This window comes from Lactuca sativa, chromosome 1, assembly GCF_002870075.4.
Source record: "Lactuca sativa cultivar Salinas chromosome 1, Lsat_Salinas_v11, whole genome shotgun sequence".
Classification (NCBI taxonomy): Eukaryota; Viridiplantae; Streptophyta; class Magnoliopsida; order Asterales; family Asteraceae; genus Lactuca; species Lactuca sativa.
Genome location: NC_056623.2, coordinates 242,011,086 through 242,026,708, shown reverse-complemented (window position 1 = coordinate 242,026,708; position 15,623 = coordinate 242,011,086). Strand labels below are relative to the sequence as shown.

Below are 15,623 nucleotides of genomic sequence, written 5' to 3'. Positions count from 1 at the left end.
TTAAAGTTGTGTATGATAGAATGTTTAAAATTTTAGTTGTAGCTAAGAGCATTCATAATGTGAAGTTCAATGAAAGAGTTGAATGAGATGCCAAGTCTATTTGTCATTAAATGGATGAAACTCCACCATTGTGAGATGACACATTGACATTCAATGAATTTGAAGTTTAATGACCATTGAACTCTTCAATGAGAAAAGAGAATGTTTTTAAGTCTTAAATATTTACTATAAATTAAATTTTGTAACATTCTATTGAACTTTATAGAGTTCAATGATTGTAGGAAAAAAATGATAGAATTGTATGGATTTTAGAAAGATAATATGACAATCCATTGAATACATTATGGATGCCCTAAAAACTAATTGATAATTATAAAACAAGCTTTTAGCTAAAAAGTTAATAGTTACCTCATAAAAAGATAATATTTTATAAAACTAGTTGATAAAGTAATTAAAAAATATAAATCACATATAACAAATTCAAATATGTTTACGATGGTTAATAAATTTAGATATACTAAAGTTGTAAATGCATATATGATATGTTTTATTTGAAAAAAGTTGAATATTTGCTCACCTTCTTTACCAAACTAACCTAACACATTACCCCGCGTCCCCACCTATATAAACTACACCACTTGACATGTTCTTTATCTTACGTAAACGAAATCTGAAATGGGGGTTGGGTTAACAGGGGTATTTTTGTCATTTGCCATAACGACATTGTTTTCATCATCATTTGCTCAAACTTGTTCTACCTATGCCTTTGCAAGCAACAAGGTTTTCAGTGCCTGCAATGACCTCCCAGTTTTAAACTCTTTTCTCCATTATACATACAACCCATCTTCCAAAACACTCAGAATCGCATATCGCCACACCAACATCGGTTCTTCACGATGGATCGCATGGGCAATCAATCCAGCTTCTCAAGGCATGGTTGGCTCACAAGCACTTGTGGCCTTCCAGCAATCCGATGGCAAAATGAGAGCGTACACGGCGCCTGTTACAGGTTACACCACGCAGTTGCAAGAAGGCGACCTGAGTTTCCCTGTTTCTGACTTATCTGCCACTTATTCCAACAACGAGATGATTATTTTTGCTACTTTGAGTCTGCAAAATGCGAGCACGATCCTGAATCAAGTTTGGCAAGATGGTCAGCTTTCAGGAAGTTCCCCTGTGGCCCATGCAACCTCTGGTGATAATGTTAAATCTATGGCATCATTAAATGTTCTTTCAGGAGAGTCTGGGAGTGCTCCAGCAGCCCGAAGCAGTTCAAAAAACAAGAAAAGAAATGTAAGTTCTGAAACTTTACCGAGAGAGAGAGAGAGAGAGAGAGAGAGAGAGAGAGAGATGTTATGGCAATTAATTAACGTCATGTATGCACAGATTCATGGAGTACTTAATGCAATCAGCTGGGGTATTATGATGCCTCTAGGGGCTATACTGGCAAGATATGTAAGAGTGTTTGAATCAGCCGACCCTGCTTGGTTTTACCTTCATGTTACTTGCCAAACCGCTGGATACATCATCGGAGTTGCCGGCTGGGCCACCGGAATCCGGCTAGGAAGCCAATCTCCGGGAATCCAGTTCACCTCCCACAGAGTTATCGGCATCATCCTTTTCTGTTTGGCCACCCTCCAGGTACCCCTTCTAGATTCTCTAACGTCATATATACACATATTAAAAAATTTAAAGACTTTAATTAAGTATAGAAACTGAAAGGCCAATCATGTTGTTATTTTAACAAGAATTTTCTGTACATGTGTGTGTAGGTGATTGCTTTGCTTGTGAGGCCAAAGAAGGATCACAAATACAGAATATATTGGAATCTATATCATCATTCACTTGGATACAGTATTATTGTTCTTGGAATAATTAATATATTCAAAGGCTTTGACATTTTAAACCCAGAGAAGAAATGGAAGAGAGGGTATACAGGAATTATCATAGGGGTAGCCATTGTAGCGCTGGTTTTGGAAGCTTACACATGGTTTGTGGTTTGGAGGAGGAAGAAGGCTGAAAAAGCACAGAAGATGAGTAATGGTAGAAATGGGCATAACGGATATGGAGGGGTTACTAATGGGAGGGTTTGAGTCATGACACTCAAATTGGTTTGATGATTTTGCTCTTTTTTATTATTACTATTTTTATTCTTATATTTTTCTTTTCTCGTATATACATTTGGTGATTGGTATATAATACAATATTTTAGGCTTATTGTTGAATAGTATTGTATCGATTAAACATACATAGAGATGGAGTTTAGGGTTGTACGCATTTGGTTCTAGTGCTTAAGTATATAATATACAAATGAATTTTGTTTGTATACAATCTTTCTATTTATCTAAGGGCCCTGATTTTTCCACGGAAACTTTTCAATCATCCACTGAAAAAATTATATATTGACACTTATACCCTTAATTTAATTAATAGATAATGAAGTGAGAGAGTACAAGAATGTCCGATTATTCCTCATTCCTTCTTCCTCCTTCGCCGATACTTCTTCAGTCACCGATGCTTCTTCGCTCTACACCATCTGCTTCGTCCTCCCACTCTTAAATGGTTAGTGAACATGAATACATATATATATTGCTTCTTCCTCCCACTTCAACACCACTCATTGATCTAGAATTCCCGTCGCTATGCTCCAGAAATTGACGCTTTCCTCCTATCATTCATCCAAAAATTGATCGATGTATGTGTGTGTTCTGGTGCTTACGCTCGAATCTATCGGTTTATGTGTGTGTTCATCTGCAATTCCCGTCGGTATGCTCAATCGAAGGCCCCTCCTTGACCTAGAACACTCGATGGAGTGTTTATAATTCCCGTCGGTGTGTGTTCATCTTTAATTATCGATTAGTATTTGTGTGTTTGCGTGTTAATCTGAAGTTCATTGGATAGGTAGGTTGCTCTGTGATTATGAGATGTTCTTTTTTTTTAACATCTAATTGGTATTCTTAATTGATTGGTTATGTTTCTAACACCCGTCAAAGGTTCTTAGAAAGATTGTTTTCTTTTTCAATGTTGTGTCATGTGGATTGAATAATTTCTTGTCGTTGTTTTGCGAAGATAGATCTCTAAAATGATAGAATCATTGAATTAATTTCTTTGCAATGGTAAATTTCTACTAAGATAAATCTTTGAATTTGTAGGATACAAGTTTATAGTTTGATGAATCTATCAATTTGCAGGATGGATTAAATTGTTTTTATGGCTATTTTTGTTGTGATTCTGTAAGGAAAAAGGAAACTTGTTTTATTATTTTATTATTGATTATCGATTAATTATGATTATATAAAAGGATATAAATGTCAATGCATAGACATTTTCCGTGGACAATCTCATGTGGAAGAATCAGACCCCTTTATCTAAAAAACTTCTATTCATCTAAAAAGGTAACATTTAGATCCATTAATTAATTTTTTTTTTGCTTTATTAATTTTGACACTTATAGCACTACAAAAAAAAACTAACCTTTAGCGGCGACAAAAATCGTCGCAATTGATCACGCGTGTCGTCGCTAAAGGTATTAGCGACGACATGTTGTCGCTAAAGCGACGCCGCAATTGGTTCGTAGCTAATAGTTGCGTGTCGTCTCTAATACATGTCGTCCCTAATACACGATTGTCGTCGCAAATAACGTCGTCTCTATTAATATTTCGGCAACCGGCCGGAGTTTTTCCGGCAAACCTCCTCGAAGGTCTAGGTCGTCGTAATTGATCGTAGTCGTCCCTAAAGGCGTCGCTACTAATGTTATTTTTTTAATTTTTTTCTTTTTGAGAAAAATCATAATTTTTTATAATATTAATTTATATATATTATAAAATACAGTTTTGATAAAAATACATAAATAAATACATACCACATTATATAAAAACATCAAACATACCATATTCCATAAAATATCTAATAAATCTCAAACAAACATCTAATACATATCATACATAAACTATTTTCAAAATTCAAAATAATATCCTCCATATCATAAAAGAAGAAATACTAGTTGTCTTCGTCTTCCCCATCGTCCTCCCTATCGTTGTTTTCATCGTTGACTTGGTTTTTAAACGAGCGAATAATGTCTCCAATGGCCGTACCAAATGTCGGGTTTTGAAGAAAAGCATTCACATCAACATCCTACAATTAAGTCACAAACACATTAAGTCATGAATAATTCAACAAAACTATCAAACCATCAAAGCACCAAATGAATTAAGTCGTTAACAATTTACCAAACTATTAAACGGCCAAATCAAAGTCTTTAACAATTTAACAAACTACCGAGCTACCAAAAATTACTACAAATACATTAAGTTCTTAACAATATAATAAAGCTACCAAATTCTTTAAGAATTTAACAAGTATACCTGTCTTGGTTGCGATGCTTGTGACTGTGACTGTCATTGGGATGGAACACTTGTACCCGCAGCTGAAGAAGCTTTAGGCCCAATGTCTCTCACATGCCCCCTTCGTGTACCCAACACGTTCTCAAATATTGCGATCCAATCAATGGTGTCTGGATCACCACCAGAGTCGGCTGTGTGATGAGTCTGTAAAGCAACCTCAGCAACTAAGACATTATGTATTTCACAAAGATTGTTAATATACGTTAAAACTAACACAAAAAAAATCAACAATCTACTTCATTTTTAAGTAATAATAACTTACATATTGCTCTTCAAACAAAGGATCAACAAATTTCCCTTTTTTATTTACATGCGCACGATGAAATACTTCAGGTCTATTCAAATTCTGTTTAACATTACAAAATATGTTATATTTGAATAAACATTAAAAAATATGTTATAACTGAATAAACATTATTGTAACTTACTTTCTTGAAACAGACACTACCGTAGCTGCACGTCCCTCCACGATTCTTCACTACTTGCTTCTTCCGGCATTCTTTGTTTACAACGGATCGTTTTTGATGCTTTTCTGTTAAGAAATGGCCAATATCAGCATTCCAACGCTGTTGATTCATACCCATAGGGGCTCGAGCCCTTGCTGCCTCCACATCCCTTGCAAAAATCAAGAAAACGGTTTTTTGCAATATTTTTGCGGCCTCTATACCGCGCACATATCCGATTGTTCAGTGACGCCCAATAAGTTGAAGCCATGGGATGATTTGTAATCGCGTCAAAATCAAACCATCTCTACAAAAAAAAATAGAGAAATTAAAAATAAATCAAAATTAAAAAATATTAAATATATAACTTTATAAATAATTTACCGAAAGATACTGCAACATTCCAACCCTTTCGGCTTTAGAAACCTCTGTCCATGTGTCTTTATCAAAACCGATGTCCCGCCACATATAGCTCCCAACCTCCCGAATGAAACATTCGTACACCTCCTCAATCGACATGTTAGTATTTATGTCGAATACTATCTTAAGAGGTCATTCACCGTTAGTTTTAAATAGTTTGTACATTTTTTTTATTTACCACCATGCCTCTTCGTTTCGGAAGCACCACTGCATAAAAAAATATTAGTCAGAATAATTTTTTATATACATACAATATGAAATACAATGAATTAGAACAAAACTTAATTACCATTGGTTTGGTGATCACCAAAACCACCACCGAATGGATGTGGTGGCTCGTCACCACCGTCGCCTCCATGACCCATCACAGTAGCCATGAGATGGAGCATTGGAATCCAAAAAAATTACATCCTGAAAAATTATAACACAATATGAATATATATATATATATATATATATATATATATATATATATATATATATATATATATATATATATATATAACAAATACAAACCTTATTTTACTAATTAAATATAAAGATTTTTTAATCATTCTCGCCCCCATACACTTCAGTGTCTGCCGACACATCACTATCATAATCAGAATCTCCATCATCATAATCAGTCTCGCAATCAGACACATTATTGATGATACTCATCGGTGGGTCAACTTCAATATCGTCTTCAACTGATTGAGAATTTTGAAAGTACTGGCTAAAGTCAATTGAGAGAGTGAAATTAGAAGAAGCATTACTAAGAACGACATCGGTTGAATCAATGTCGACATTTTCAATGGGATCATGGTCAACATCATTCATCGGTAGATCCCAAGTTCTTCTATGATTAACATTTTCAACAACCCACCGTTGGGTATCATTTTCGTCACTTGAAGAAGGTTCTTGGATCTAAAGTACTTGCTTGGACTGCATAGCAAATATGAGTTGATCTTCGCTGCTCAATTCGCATTGTGGGTCGATACTAGTGAAATTATTATTAGATTTAACTCCTGCAGTATCGAACCACATGCAACGAAAAAGTACGGTGGAATATTTATGAGGATAATGCAACTCGATAATCTCTTCTAGCTGACCATAATATTTCTGCTTATTCTCTCCCTCAGTTAGAACCCTCGAGTTTTGTGTTGATCGTTGGGTGTCACGCATAAGTACCATAAACCTAACACAATTCACTATGCAAGCGGTGTAAGTAAAGGCATTCGCATGCACATCGATTGAAAGAGCCGATGACTCCCTATTAAACTCTGGAGATTTTTGTTTTGCATATCATAGATCTTATGAAGGAAGCATTTAGGAAATTTGGTTTTTTCATCACTTTCAGGATGTAATTTGAATTCACTACATTGATGAAAAAAATATATATATTTAGTAAAAATGAGAAATTAAAAATAGGCAATGAATTAAAAGATAAGAACAGTTATGCAATATAACTTCCTCACAATTATCAAGCACAACCCAATGTAGACGTTTTCTCTCCTCTAGACTGAGATTTTTCATTTTCTTTGCGCTAGTCGGTCGACACTTAGACCGAAACACCCATAACTTTGTTTCTTCTATGACAACATCCTTGTTTCTTTCGAGGCGATTGAATCGAGTCTCAACATCTTCAAGGTACATCGAACAAAATGATAATGACTCTTCAGCGACATAACCCTCAGCTATAGATCCTTTCGGCCTCGCCTTGTTTCTAACATAGTTTTTTAGTTTTTTCATATACCTTTCGAAAGGATACATCCATCTCATACATATTGGGCCTCCAGAAATAGCTTCATCAGGTAAATGCAAAACTAAATGAGCCATAATGTCAAAAAACAGAGGAGGATAGATCACTTCTAATTTGCACAATATTTTAATAATGGCTGGTTTCGCTTCTTTCATATCCTTCACCGAAAATATTCTTGAGCAAAACTAAATGAACCATAAGTCGTTTATTGTCCATAACAACATCTTCTTTCATATCCTTCATCAGGTAAATGCAAAACTAAATGAACCATAAGTCGTTTATTGTCCATAACAACATCGCTTTCATATTGAAGAATGTATATGTCGCTGCATCTTTAGTACGTACTCCAAAACTCCATAACTGCTTCAACTCATCCACCAACGTCCTAAGGAACACATCCAAGTCCTTCCCGGGTGCTTTGGGGTCGGGAATCCACAAGGTCAACATGAAAGATGACTCTTTCATGCATAGCCATGGTGGAAGATTGTAAGTGGTGAGTATGTCAGGCCACGTGCTATGAGGATTACACATGTTACCAAACAGATTAAAACCATCAGCAGCAAGCCCTAAACGTACGTTTCGGGGTTCCCTCGAGAAGTCAGGATACTTCATATCAAATTTTTTCCATGAAGTATCATCAACAGGACGAATCATCGTACCATCTTTGGATTGTCCGGTACTATGCAAAATCATATCTTTAGTTGTGTGTCTTGAACAGTACAAACGTTGTAGTCTGGGGGTCACGGGAAAGTATCGTAAAACCTTATGAGCCACCTTCTTACCCTTTGTATTTTCATCAACCCACCGACTCTCATTATAAACTGGACATTTTTGCAACAACTCGTATTCTTTCCAGAAAAGAAAGCAGTCATTTTTACATACGTGTATTGACTCATAACCTAAGCCGTCTTTTTAAGTGTCTTTTTTGCTTTGCAATGTGACGGGGCGACCCTGTTTCTTTCAGGAAATGTAGTTTGCAACAACTCAAGAAGCTGATCGAATGAACTATCAGTCCATTTGTTGATCACCTTGATATGCATCAGCTTTGCTAAAAAGTCAAGGGACGAAAACGAACATCCAGGATATAATTTGAATTGGACTTCTTCTAACAGCTTTTGAAATCCTCATACTCCATTGTTGTGTGTGTTTGACCTTTTCAGCTCATTTTGGTGAAGAAAATCTTTGAAGAAGAGAAAGGGAGGTTGGAGAAGAAGCCTTTGAGTACCTTGAGCTCAGTGATCTGGATTAAGCTCATCATTTGGCATCAAGAGGAGGTATACAGCTCCTAACTTTCCTCCTCAAAGTCTAGATCTAGGGTTTTGGAAGATTTGGACCTTTTTGGGTCCAAAGATTGGGTCTTGATCATGCAACTTCGATTTTGAGCTTAGGGTTGCCACCCTTGAAGCTAAATGAGACCCTTAAGCAGTAAAGTTGCAAGCTTTGAGGCTTTTATGAAGCCATGCAAGAGATCTAGCCTTTTCTTTAGAAGTTCATTGTCATTTTTGGTGTTGGGCTCATTTGGTGGCTTGCAAGCCACCAAGTGATCGACTTTATGGGTTAGGACGAAGTATTGGACCCAGATCTGTAGTTTGGACGTAGTGTCTTAAGAGATTAAGCAGTTTTGAAAAAGAGGAGCTTAACTGGAGAGTACGTTGGGCGTACACGTCAGTACGCGCAGTGTACAAGCCCTTTCAGCTGTACGCACATCGTATAGAGAGGTACGCTCTGCGTACACTCAGATTCTGGACTTTACGTTAATGGGCCTCGGTTTGGGCCAATCCTTGGGCTTAGCAGATGTTGGGCCATGATTGGCCACCAGGAGACAGTTAAGGGCTAGGGACTAGTTTGGGCTTGGGTGGAAAGCCCATTTGAGGAGTTGGGCCCAATTTAGAAAATTGGGCCATTAGAGGACTTTGATGGGCCTTAGTGAGTTTGGAAATACTAGAAAGGATTGGGTCTCGGTCATTGTCCAATTTAGATCAAAGGGGTAAAATAGTCATTTTACCTTTAGAAGGATTCTTAATTTTTTACTAAGTGTTTATTTTGGTCATAATAGTTAGGGAGTCGTTACAGCAGCTGATAGAGATACCCTTGCCCGAGCTTTTAGCATCCAGTTTGAGAGGTGAGTTTTCCTCCAGTAGGAACGGATCTAAGGCACCAATGCTGGCCCGATTAAGTAGTAGAGTATGTCGGGGAAAGCCTGATGTCGGGGTTAGCCCGATGCAGTTTATATGTACCGGACTGCGGTCCGATGTCGGGGTGGTCCCGAGAAGTAGTTATGTATGCTTGATGTCTTTGTGATTCATGCAGTATATGTGATATGTTATATGTTGTGTGTTCCGGGGTAAGCCCGATGTCGGGGCAAGCGCGATGTATGTTAGTCATTATGCCATGTATTATGTATTTCGGGGCAAGCCCGATGTATGCTAGTTTATGTGTTATATGTTATTTGTTCTGGGCTTCGGTCCGACGCCTGGGCAAGCCCAATGCAGATTATGTGATTATGTTATGTATGTGCCGAGGTAAGCCCGATGCCCGATGCGGTCGGATGTCGGAGCCAGCCCAATGCCGGATAAGAGTCTGATGCCAGGATATGTCCCGATGCAGTGGGAGTAGTCCCAGACTTATGTTGTTTGTTATATGTGCTTTGTATGGTATGTGGTGGTTTGGGGGAGCTCACTAAGCTTCGTGCTTACAGTTTTCAGTTTTGGTTTCAGGTACTTCAGTTAGCAAAGGGAAGGGCTAGGGTTGATAGCATGGCACACACCACAGTTTGATTAGCCAAGGAGCTTACTCTGATATTTTTATATGAGACAGTTATATATTGACGGATTTTATGAGATTTTGAGATACATGGTGTAACATCCCAAGTTCGGAAGCAAGAAGTTGGAGGGTGCTAAGTGTAAATTAAGGAAGCTACTCGACGAGTAGGTATGCTACTGTAACATCCCAAAATTCAAGTCCACAAATTTCATTTTTAATTAAATTGTTCATAAAACGTTCACTAGAAAATATTGAATCAACACGTCATCTCATAAAATCAAGTATCATGTTTCAACCCACATCATAAGCAAATAACATATCAGAGTACAATCCTATAAAACACCGTGCGGAAAATCAAATGTTTGTGTGATGCCATGCTACGCCACCGGCTTCTTCCCCTTAGACGAAGAGGTACCTGAAACCAAAAACTGAAACTGTAAGCACAAAGCTTAGTGAGTTCCCCCATCATACCACATACCATACAATACCATCGGTATCTTTCAACCGGTAATCGTCATTGGTATCTTTCAACCGGTAATCGCCATCGGTATCTTTCAACCGGTAACTGGGGACTATTCCACCCCTACCACTAGCATACAATAGCAAGATATAAGCACACAGTCAGGCATATCCGGGTACTAACCTACCCCTTGGTACTAAGGACCACTATCAAGGAAATTATCCCTATCATGTAACATATCATACATATATAACTCATAACCAATACGCATACCAGACCAAGATAAATTATCACAAATACAATTATCGTCTAAATACTCCTCATTGGTGGGCCGGCATTGTGGCCTTAGACCCACCCTTACTGGAAGGTAACTCACCTCATACAAGTAGCTGCTGATAATCAGTGCGGGAAACCTCCGTCTGCTGCTGCTCCGGAAATACTCCGGCTATAAACCCCACAAACACTCAGTTAGAAACCGATCTCTATACTTAGGGTAAAATGACCATTTTACCATCAACCAAGTCAAGTCAAAGTCAAAGTCAACTTCCAGTTGACCCGACTCGCCGAGTTGGGTCATCAACTCGTCGAGTCCCTCACTCTCTACTCGTCCCCATCCACGACCCTACTCATCGAGTTGGGCCGACAACTCGACGAGTTCTTCTCCCATTCGAAAGCCACAAGGAAACTCATCCGACTCGCCGAGTTGAAAGAACAACTCACCGAGTCCTACGAGCAGATCCCCTACTCGCTTCCAAATCCTCACCAAAGCATCCATATTGAGGATTTGGATTTCTCGGGCTATCGCTACTTGATAAATTGCTAATTCCATGAGCAGCGATGAAGGGTTGGACCTTCTACACTTAAACCCCTCTTAACTCAGTAACTGTTCATATGACTCGCCGAGTTTGAAGAACAGCTCGACGAGTTCCAGGCAATCTTCATAGGACTCGCCGAGTTGTTCATCCAATTCGTCGAGTCTAAGACCATCTTCATAGTGTTGGATTAATGTCTAAGTCCATAACTATAATTGGTAAGATTTGACCCGACCTGGCATGGTCCATTTGGGTTGCATGGAATCATGCATTTGGATAGACTAAAATGAGAGAAATAACACTTAAGGTTTGTTAATATATTATAAGTTCTAATATATTAATAAGGTTATTTAATTAGTATTGATCAAGAATTAATTTGGAATTAATTAAGTGATCAAAAGGAGACTAATTAAATATATGGGTTGATTGTGTAAATCATTCATTCTTATATATGTGGGCTTGTGATCCCAGATTCCTTATGTTGGCTAAGTCCATGGGGTGACCCATGGATACTCCATGGAGGTTAAAATCCATGGAGCATAAGGAATGGGTAAAGTCATGAGTTACATGGTGTAACCCTAATAGCCACCATATAAAAGAATCCCATGGCTCAAGAAATCGTGCAATATATGTGTGTGTGAGGGCTAAATGATTTCATGGAGTGTTCAACTTTCTCTCAAGTTATTCCAAGTGTATTTGGTGTTGTGTGAACCATTTGAGGTGTCACACTTGAGGCACTAGGCACTCAAGCTTCATGAAGACATTCTACATCAAAGAGGTATGTATTCTATCTTGTTATATTCATTGTTTTGTATGCTTGATTAGGATAATACCTTGGATGTTCATATTTGCATGTATAATAGAGAAAACATAGATCCAAGGTATTTAGGGTTGCATGTACACTTAGGAGTGTTAGAATGCTCAAAACCCAACAGTAGTATCAAAGCCTAGGCTTGTTTTCTTGTTATACTTGCAAAAGGAGCTGAAAAATCAAGTTTTGATGCTGTCTGCCCAACAGACTCGCCGAGTCCATGAATTGACTCGCCAAGTCCAAGGCAAAATGCATCCAACTCGCCGAGTTGGTTCGTGCACTCGACGATTTGGACCCCCAGACAACATAAATTCGACTTTTTTGGCTGGAATTGGACTAGGAACATTACCTTAAGATGTTTTTGGACTTATAAACTTGTTTTTGATGTGGTAATGTTCATGCTAATCCAATTTCAAAGATAATTGTCAATAGATTCATGTTTTGTATTAGTTTAAGGTTTAGACTAATTACATGAAAAAGTTTGATTTGAATTATCTTGTTCTTATGAGTTGTTTAGATTAATAGAAAAGTTGAGTGAAATAGTTGTTTTCAATCCAAATTAATCTAAGAGTTGATTCTAAAATGTGTTTTTGTAACTTGTCCTCAAGTTATATGAAAAGTCACATTTAAGTTTCATAAAACTCATAAAAGTTGGCAAAGGTTACAAAAATGAAGAGTCTAGTTCTAATTAAATGGTTTTATGACTCCATAACTTGTCCTCAATTTATGGAGGACCAAGAGTCTCTTCATTAATAAATAAATAAATAAAAATGTAACCTTAATTAATTTCATAAGTTATAAAATAAAGAAAAAGTTAATTCTTTTATTAGTTTAATGTCCTCCATAACTTGTCCTCAAGTTATGGAACTTGAAGAGTTTTTGGATTAAAACTACTTTAAACACATAAGTTATGGAATTAATTAGTTTTGAATAGTTTCAAAACTTGCCCTCAAGTTATGGAATTTGAAAAGTTTTCATTTATGAATACTTTAATTCCAAGTTAGCCCTTAGAATCTTAAAAGTTAAAATTCAACCCTTATACTTTATAATATTATAAGTTAATAATATTTATATATATGTATAAGAGTAAAGTCAGTCTTACCGTTAGTAGGCCTCATTCACGAAGCCGGTCTATAAGGGGGTATAAGGTTACTGCCTATAAAATGGCAGTTTAATGGGTGTCCACTCTCACCCACCGCTTCCTTGACCAGTGGAGGGTCGTTAGCCGAACGGGTTTGATAGGACTAGAATTCTCCCTTCATTAAAAGTATTAATGTTAAATACTAAGTAACTAAACTCTTAATAATACCCAATCTTAGTTACTTAGGAAAATGCGAATAAGGTGCTAATCCATGAAATTACACTTTGCACTTTGTTTAAGTCGGTTAATGGAGCGTGTGTGGTTAACCGGCACACTAACTCGTATTTAACAAGGTAGGCAAAGGGTAACTTAATGTTTATCATAGTATTGATGGAGCGTGTGTGGTTAACCGGAACATCGATTGAGGGGTAAACACTTAAGGGTACCAAGTAATTTGCATGGTTACTTCACACCTTGTTTTGTGATCCTCGGCATCCCAGTCACAAAACCCGAAGGGCACACTCAAGATTGAAACATGCCATTGAACAGTTCAATGAATCTCAACAGATCTAGGAGTTTCAAATCCAATTAAAAAACCTAATTATTATTTCGTTTTTCATGGTGGAAATTGGTGAATCGTCATTCACCTACCTTCAAATATTTTATAGCTTGGATTACGGCATCCCTCTTCTAAGTTATAAAATATTTTGTTGGGTCCTAGCCTTAATATTTCATATTGGGTGTTATATATTAAGGACTTTAGATCAACTATCTTGAATATCTCCCAAAACATGTCTGGTTTAGACATTTATGATCTTCCCAAATCTCTTGAAACAAGCTTTCCTAAATGAAGATGATGTCCCTTGGAAATCATACTTCTTTCACCTCCTCTAATTATTCTCCCTAACCCACAAGTTCTTGAAAAGTTTAAGGTCACTCAAGCCCTATTGGCAAGTAAAGGTCTATGTGTGGTCACATCTTGGAGATGTAGTCACATATTGACAAGCCGAGAGAGTTGGGTGTCAAAGTCTTGAGAAAGTTGGTGGTTCAATCACTTTCTAAGTCACATAGTGAGTTCCTTTGGGACACCTATGAAACAGACTATGACAAGACCCTTAATGATCTTATCTATTTGTTAAGATCAACTTCCTTAAAACTTGATGGACATTGACAATAGTGACACAGGAAATCCAGAAAAACATTCTCTTCCCAATGGAAAGGGATCGGCCATAGTCAACTCGGTTGACCAAATGGTAAAGAGAAAATCTAAGTCTGTGATAGTCCCGTGTACCATTATCAAAGGGTCCATATGTATATATTGCCAAAGGAAGGGGCATTGGTTGCGAAGCTGCCAAATTTACCTAAGGATGTTAAAGTCAATAAGTTTGAGTCTACTTTAGGTAAAGTCCACTATCTAACTCTGCTAAGTTTCTATTCTGAGATTCTTGATACATGATGTGACTAGGTCACATGGTGATGTTTTAAGAATCAAAGAAAAGTGAAGAAACTTAAAGAAAGAATATGCTTAATCTGATCGCGTAGATGGATTTCTATTGCGTAGTTTGAAGATCGAATTCTTGAGCTACTTCTTAGGAGTTATGAGATATTGCTTAGGAATAGATAACAACAAGTTTTCATATGGATTGTAAGGATAAGGTTTTCCGCAAAGTTTTAAAAATAAAAGAAAAATTTTTGATTTTATTTATTTTAAAAAATATCCTTACAATGGCATTTGAGGAAAAATTGTTGCTTATATGATTCCATTAGTAGCAAGAGTGGAAATATGAAATTGATTCTTTCAGTTGTGGTAATGTCTAAATTTACCAAATAAGGAAAGATTCTCATCACCCAAGTTTCAATTGGACCGGAACTTGGAATCATGCAAGTTGTATAGCATGATGAATGAGAACTTTCAAGCATTGGAAAATTAAGACTAATTACTTGTTCACATGGATGTGTGAGTCAAGTAAAGGACTAAGAGATCGAATACACATTCTTGTGCACTGACTAAGTCCACCACAAAAGATTGATAAGACTATTCGTCATAGTTTACTAAAGCTCAGTAAATATGGTTATACTTACAAGCTTAAGTGTAATTCTGAGACATTGGAAAAGGTTCCAATGTATGGCAGAGCGAATAAGAAGAATCAGCTTAGGCAGAAAGATAAAAGTTTCTCGAATCTGAAAAGATATGAGATTACTTTAGTATCAGTTTTGTGATCATCTTAATGATTAAGAAACCATATCACAATGAGTTCTCTAAGGAAATTTTAGTGCATTCTTATGACTAAGAAGAGGAATCTTGAATTGTTGAAATGGTTAAATCAAGAAGATGAGTCATACTTCATTCCAATACAAGTCTTAGAGTCATATTCCAAGATTGTAGCTTGAATGACATGTCTTAAAGAAGGTTTAAAACACTTGTCAAATGTAAGAGTAAAAGTTTTCTACTCTTGTACATTTGAAATTGGTAAGTTGTGATGTTTTGGATAAAACAAAGACCAACTTAGGCCAATTTTGTGAAGTGTTTGTCTTGATTAGAATCCACATTATCTCTTGAATAACTGACAAGAAAGTCTTATATGTCAAGAGGACAGTGGGAGTCTTAAAAGTCTTGAAAGTCTCAAGAACTAATCAAGAATAAAACCTAAAGTTCTTCACTAGCACACAACTTGAGGTTCATAACCTA

At 36.8% G+C, this 15,623-nt stretch overlaps 1 protein-coding gene across 1 annotated transcript; it reads left to right on the top strand.

Annotated features, from left to right (window-relative positions):
* The first annotated feature begins 655 nt into the window (after positions 1-655).
* Positions 656-3,114, top strand: LOC111876150 (cytochrome b561 and DOMON domain-containing protein At5g47530). Its single transcript, XM_052768052.1, has 3 exons — positions 656-1,293; positions 1,387-1,641; positions 1,773-3,114. The coding sequence occupies exons 1-3, from the start codon at positions 676-678 to the stop codon at positions 2,091-2,093; spliced, it is 1,194 nt and encodes a 397-aa protein (XP_052624012.1). The 5' UTR covers positions 656-675; the 3' UTR covers positions 2,094-3,114.
* The last annotated feature ends 12,509 nt before the right edge of the window (positions 3,115-15,623 follow it).

What these genes read in the sequence shown, in the direction of transcription:
- LOC111876150 (XM_052768052.1), top strand. Translation starts at nt 676, where the DNA reads ATGGGGGTTGGGTTAACAGGGGTATTTTTGTCATTTGCCATAACGACA. An exon ending in CAAAAAACAAGAAAAGAAAT is followed by an intron (nt 1,294 to 1,386) that starts GTAAGTTCTGAA and finishes ATGTATGCACAG; the next exon opens with ATTCATGGAGTACTTAATGC. An exon ending in TCTGTTTGGCCACCCTCCAG is followed by an intron (nt 1,642 to 1,772) that starts GTACCCCTTCTA and finishes ATGTGTGTGTAG; the next exon opens with GTGATTGCTTTGCTTGTGAG.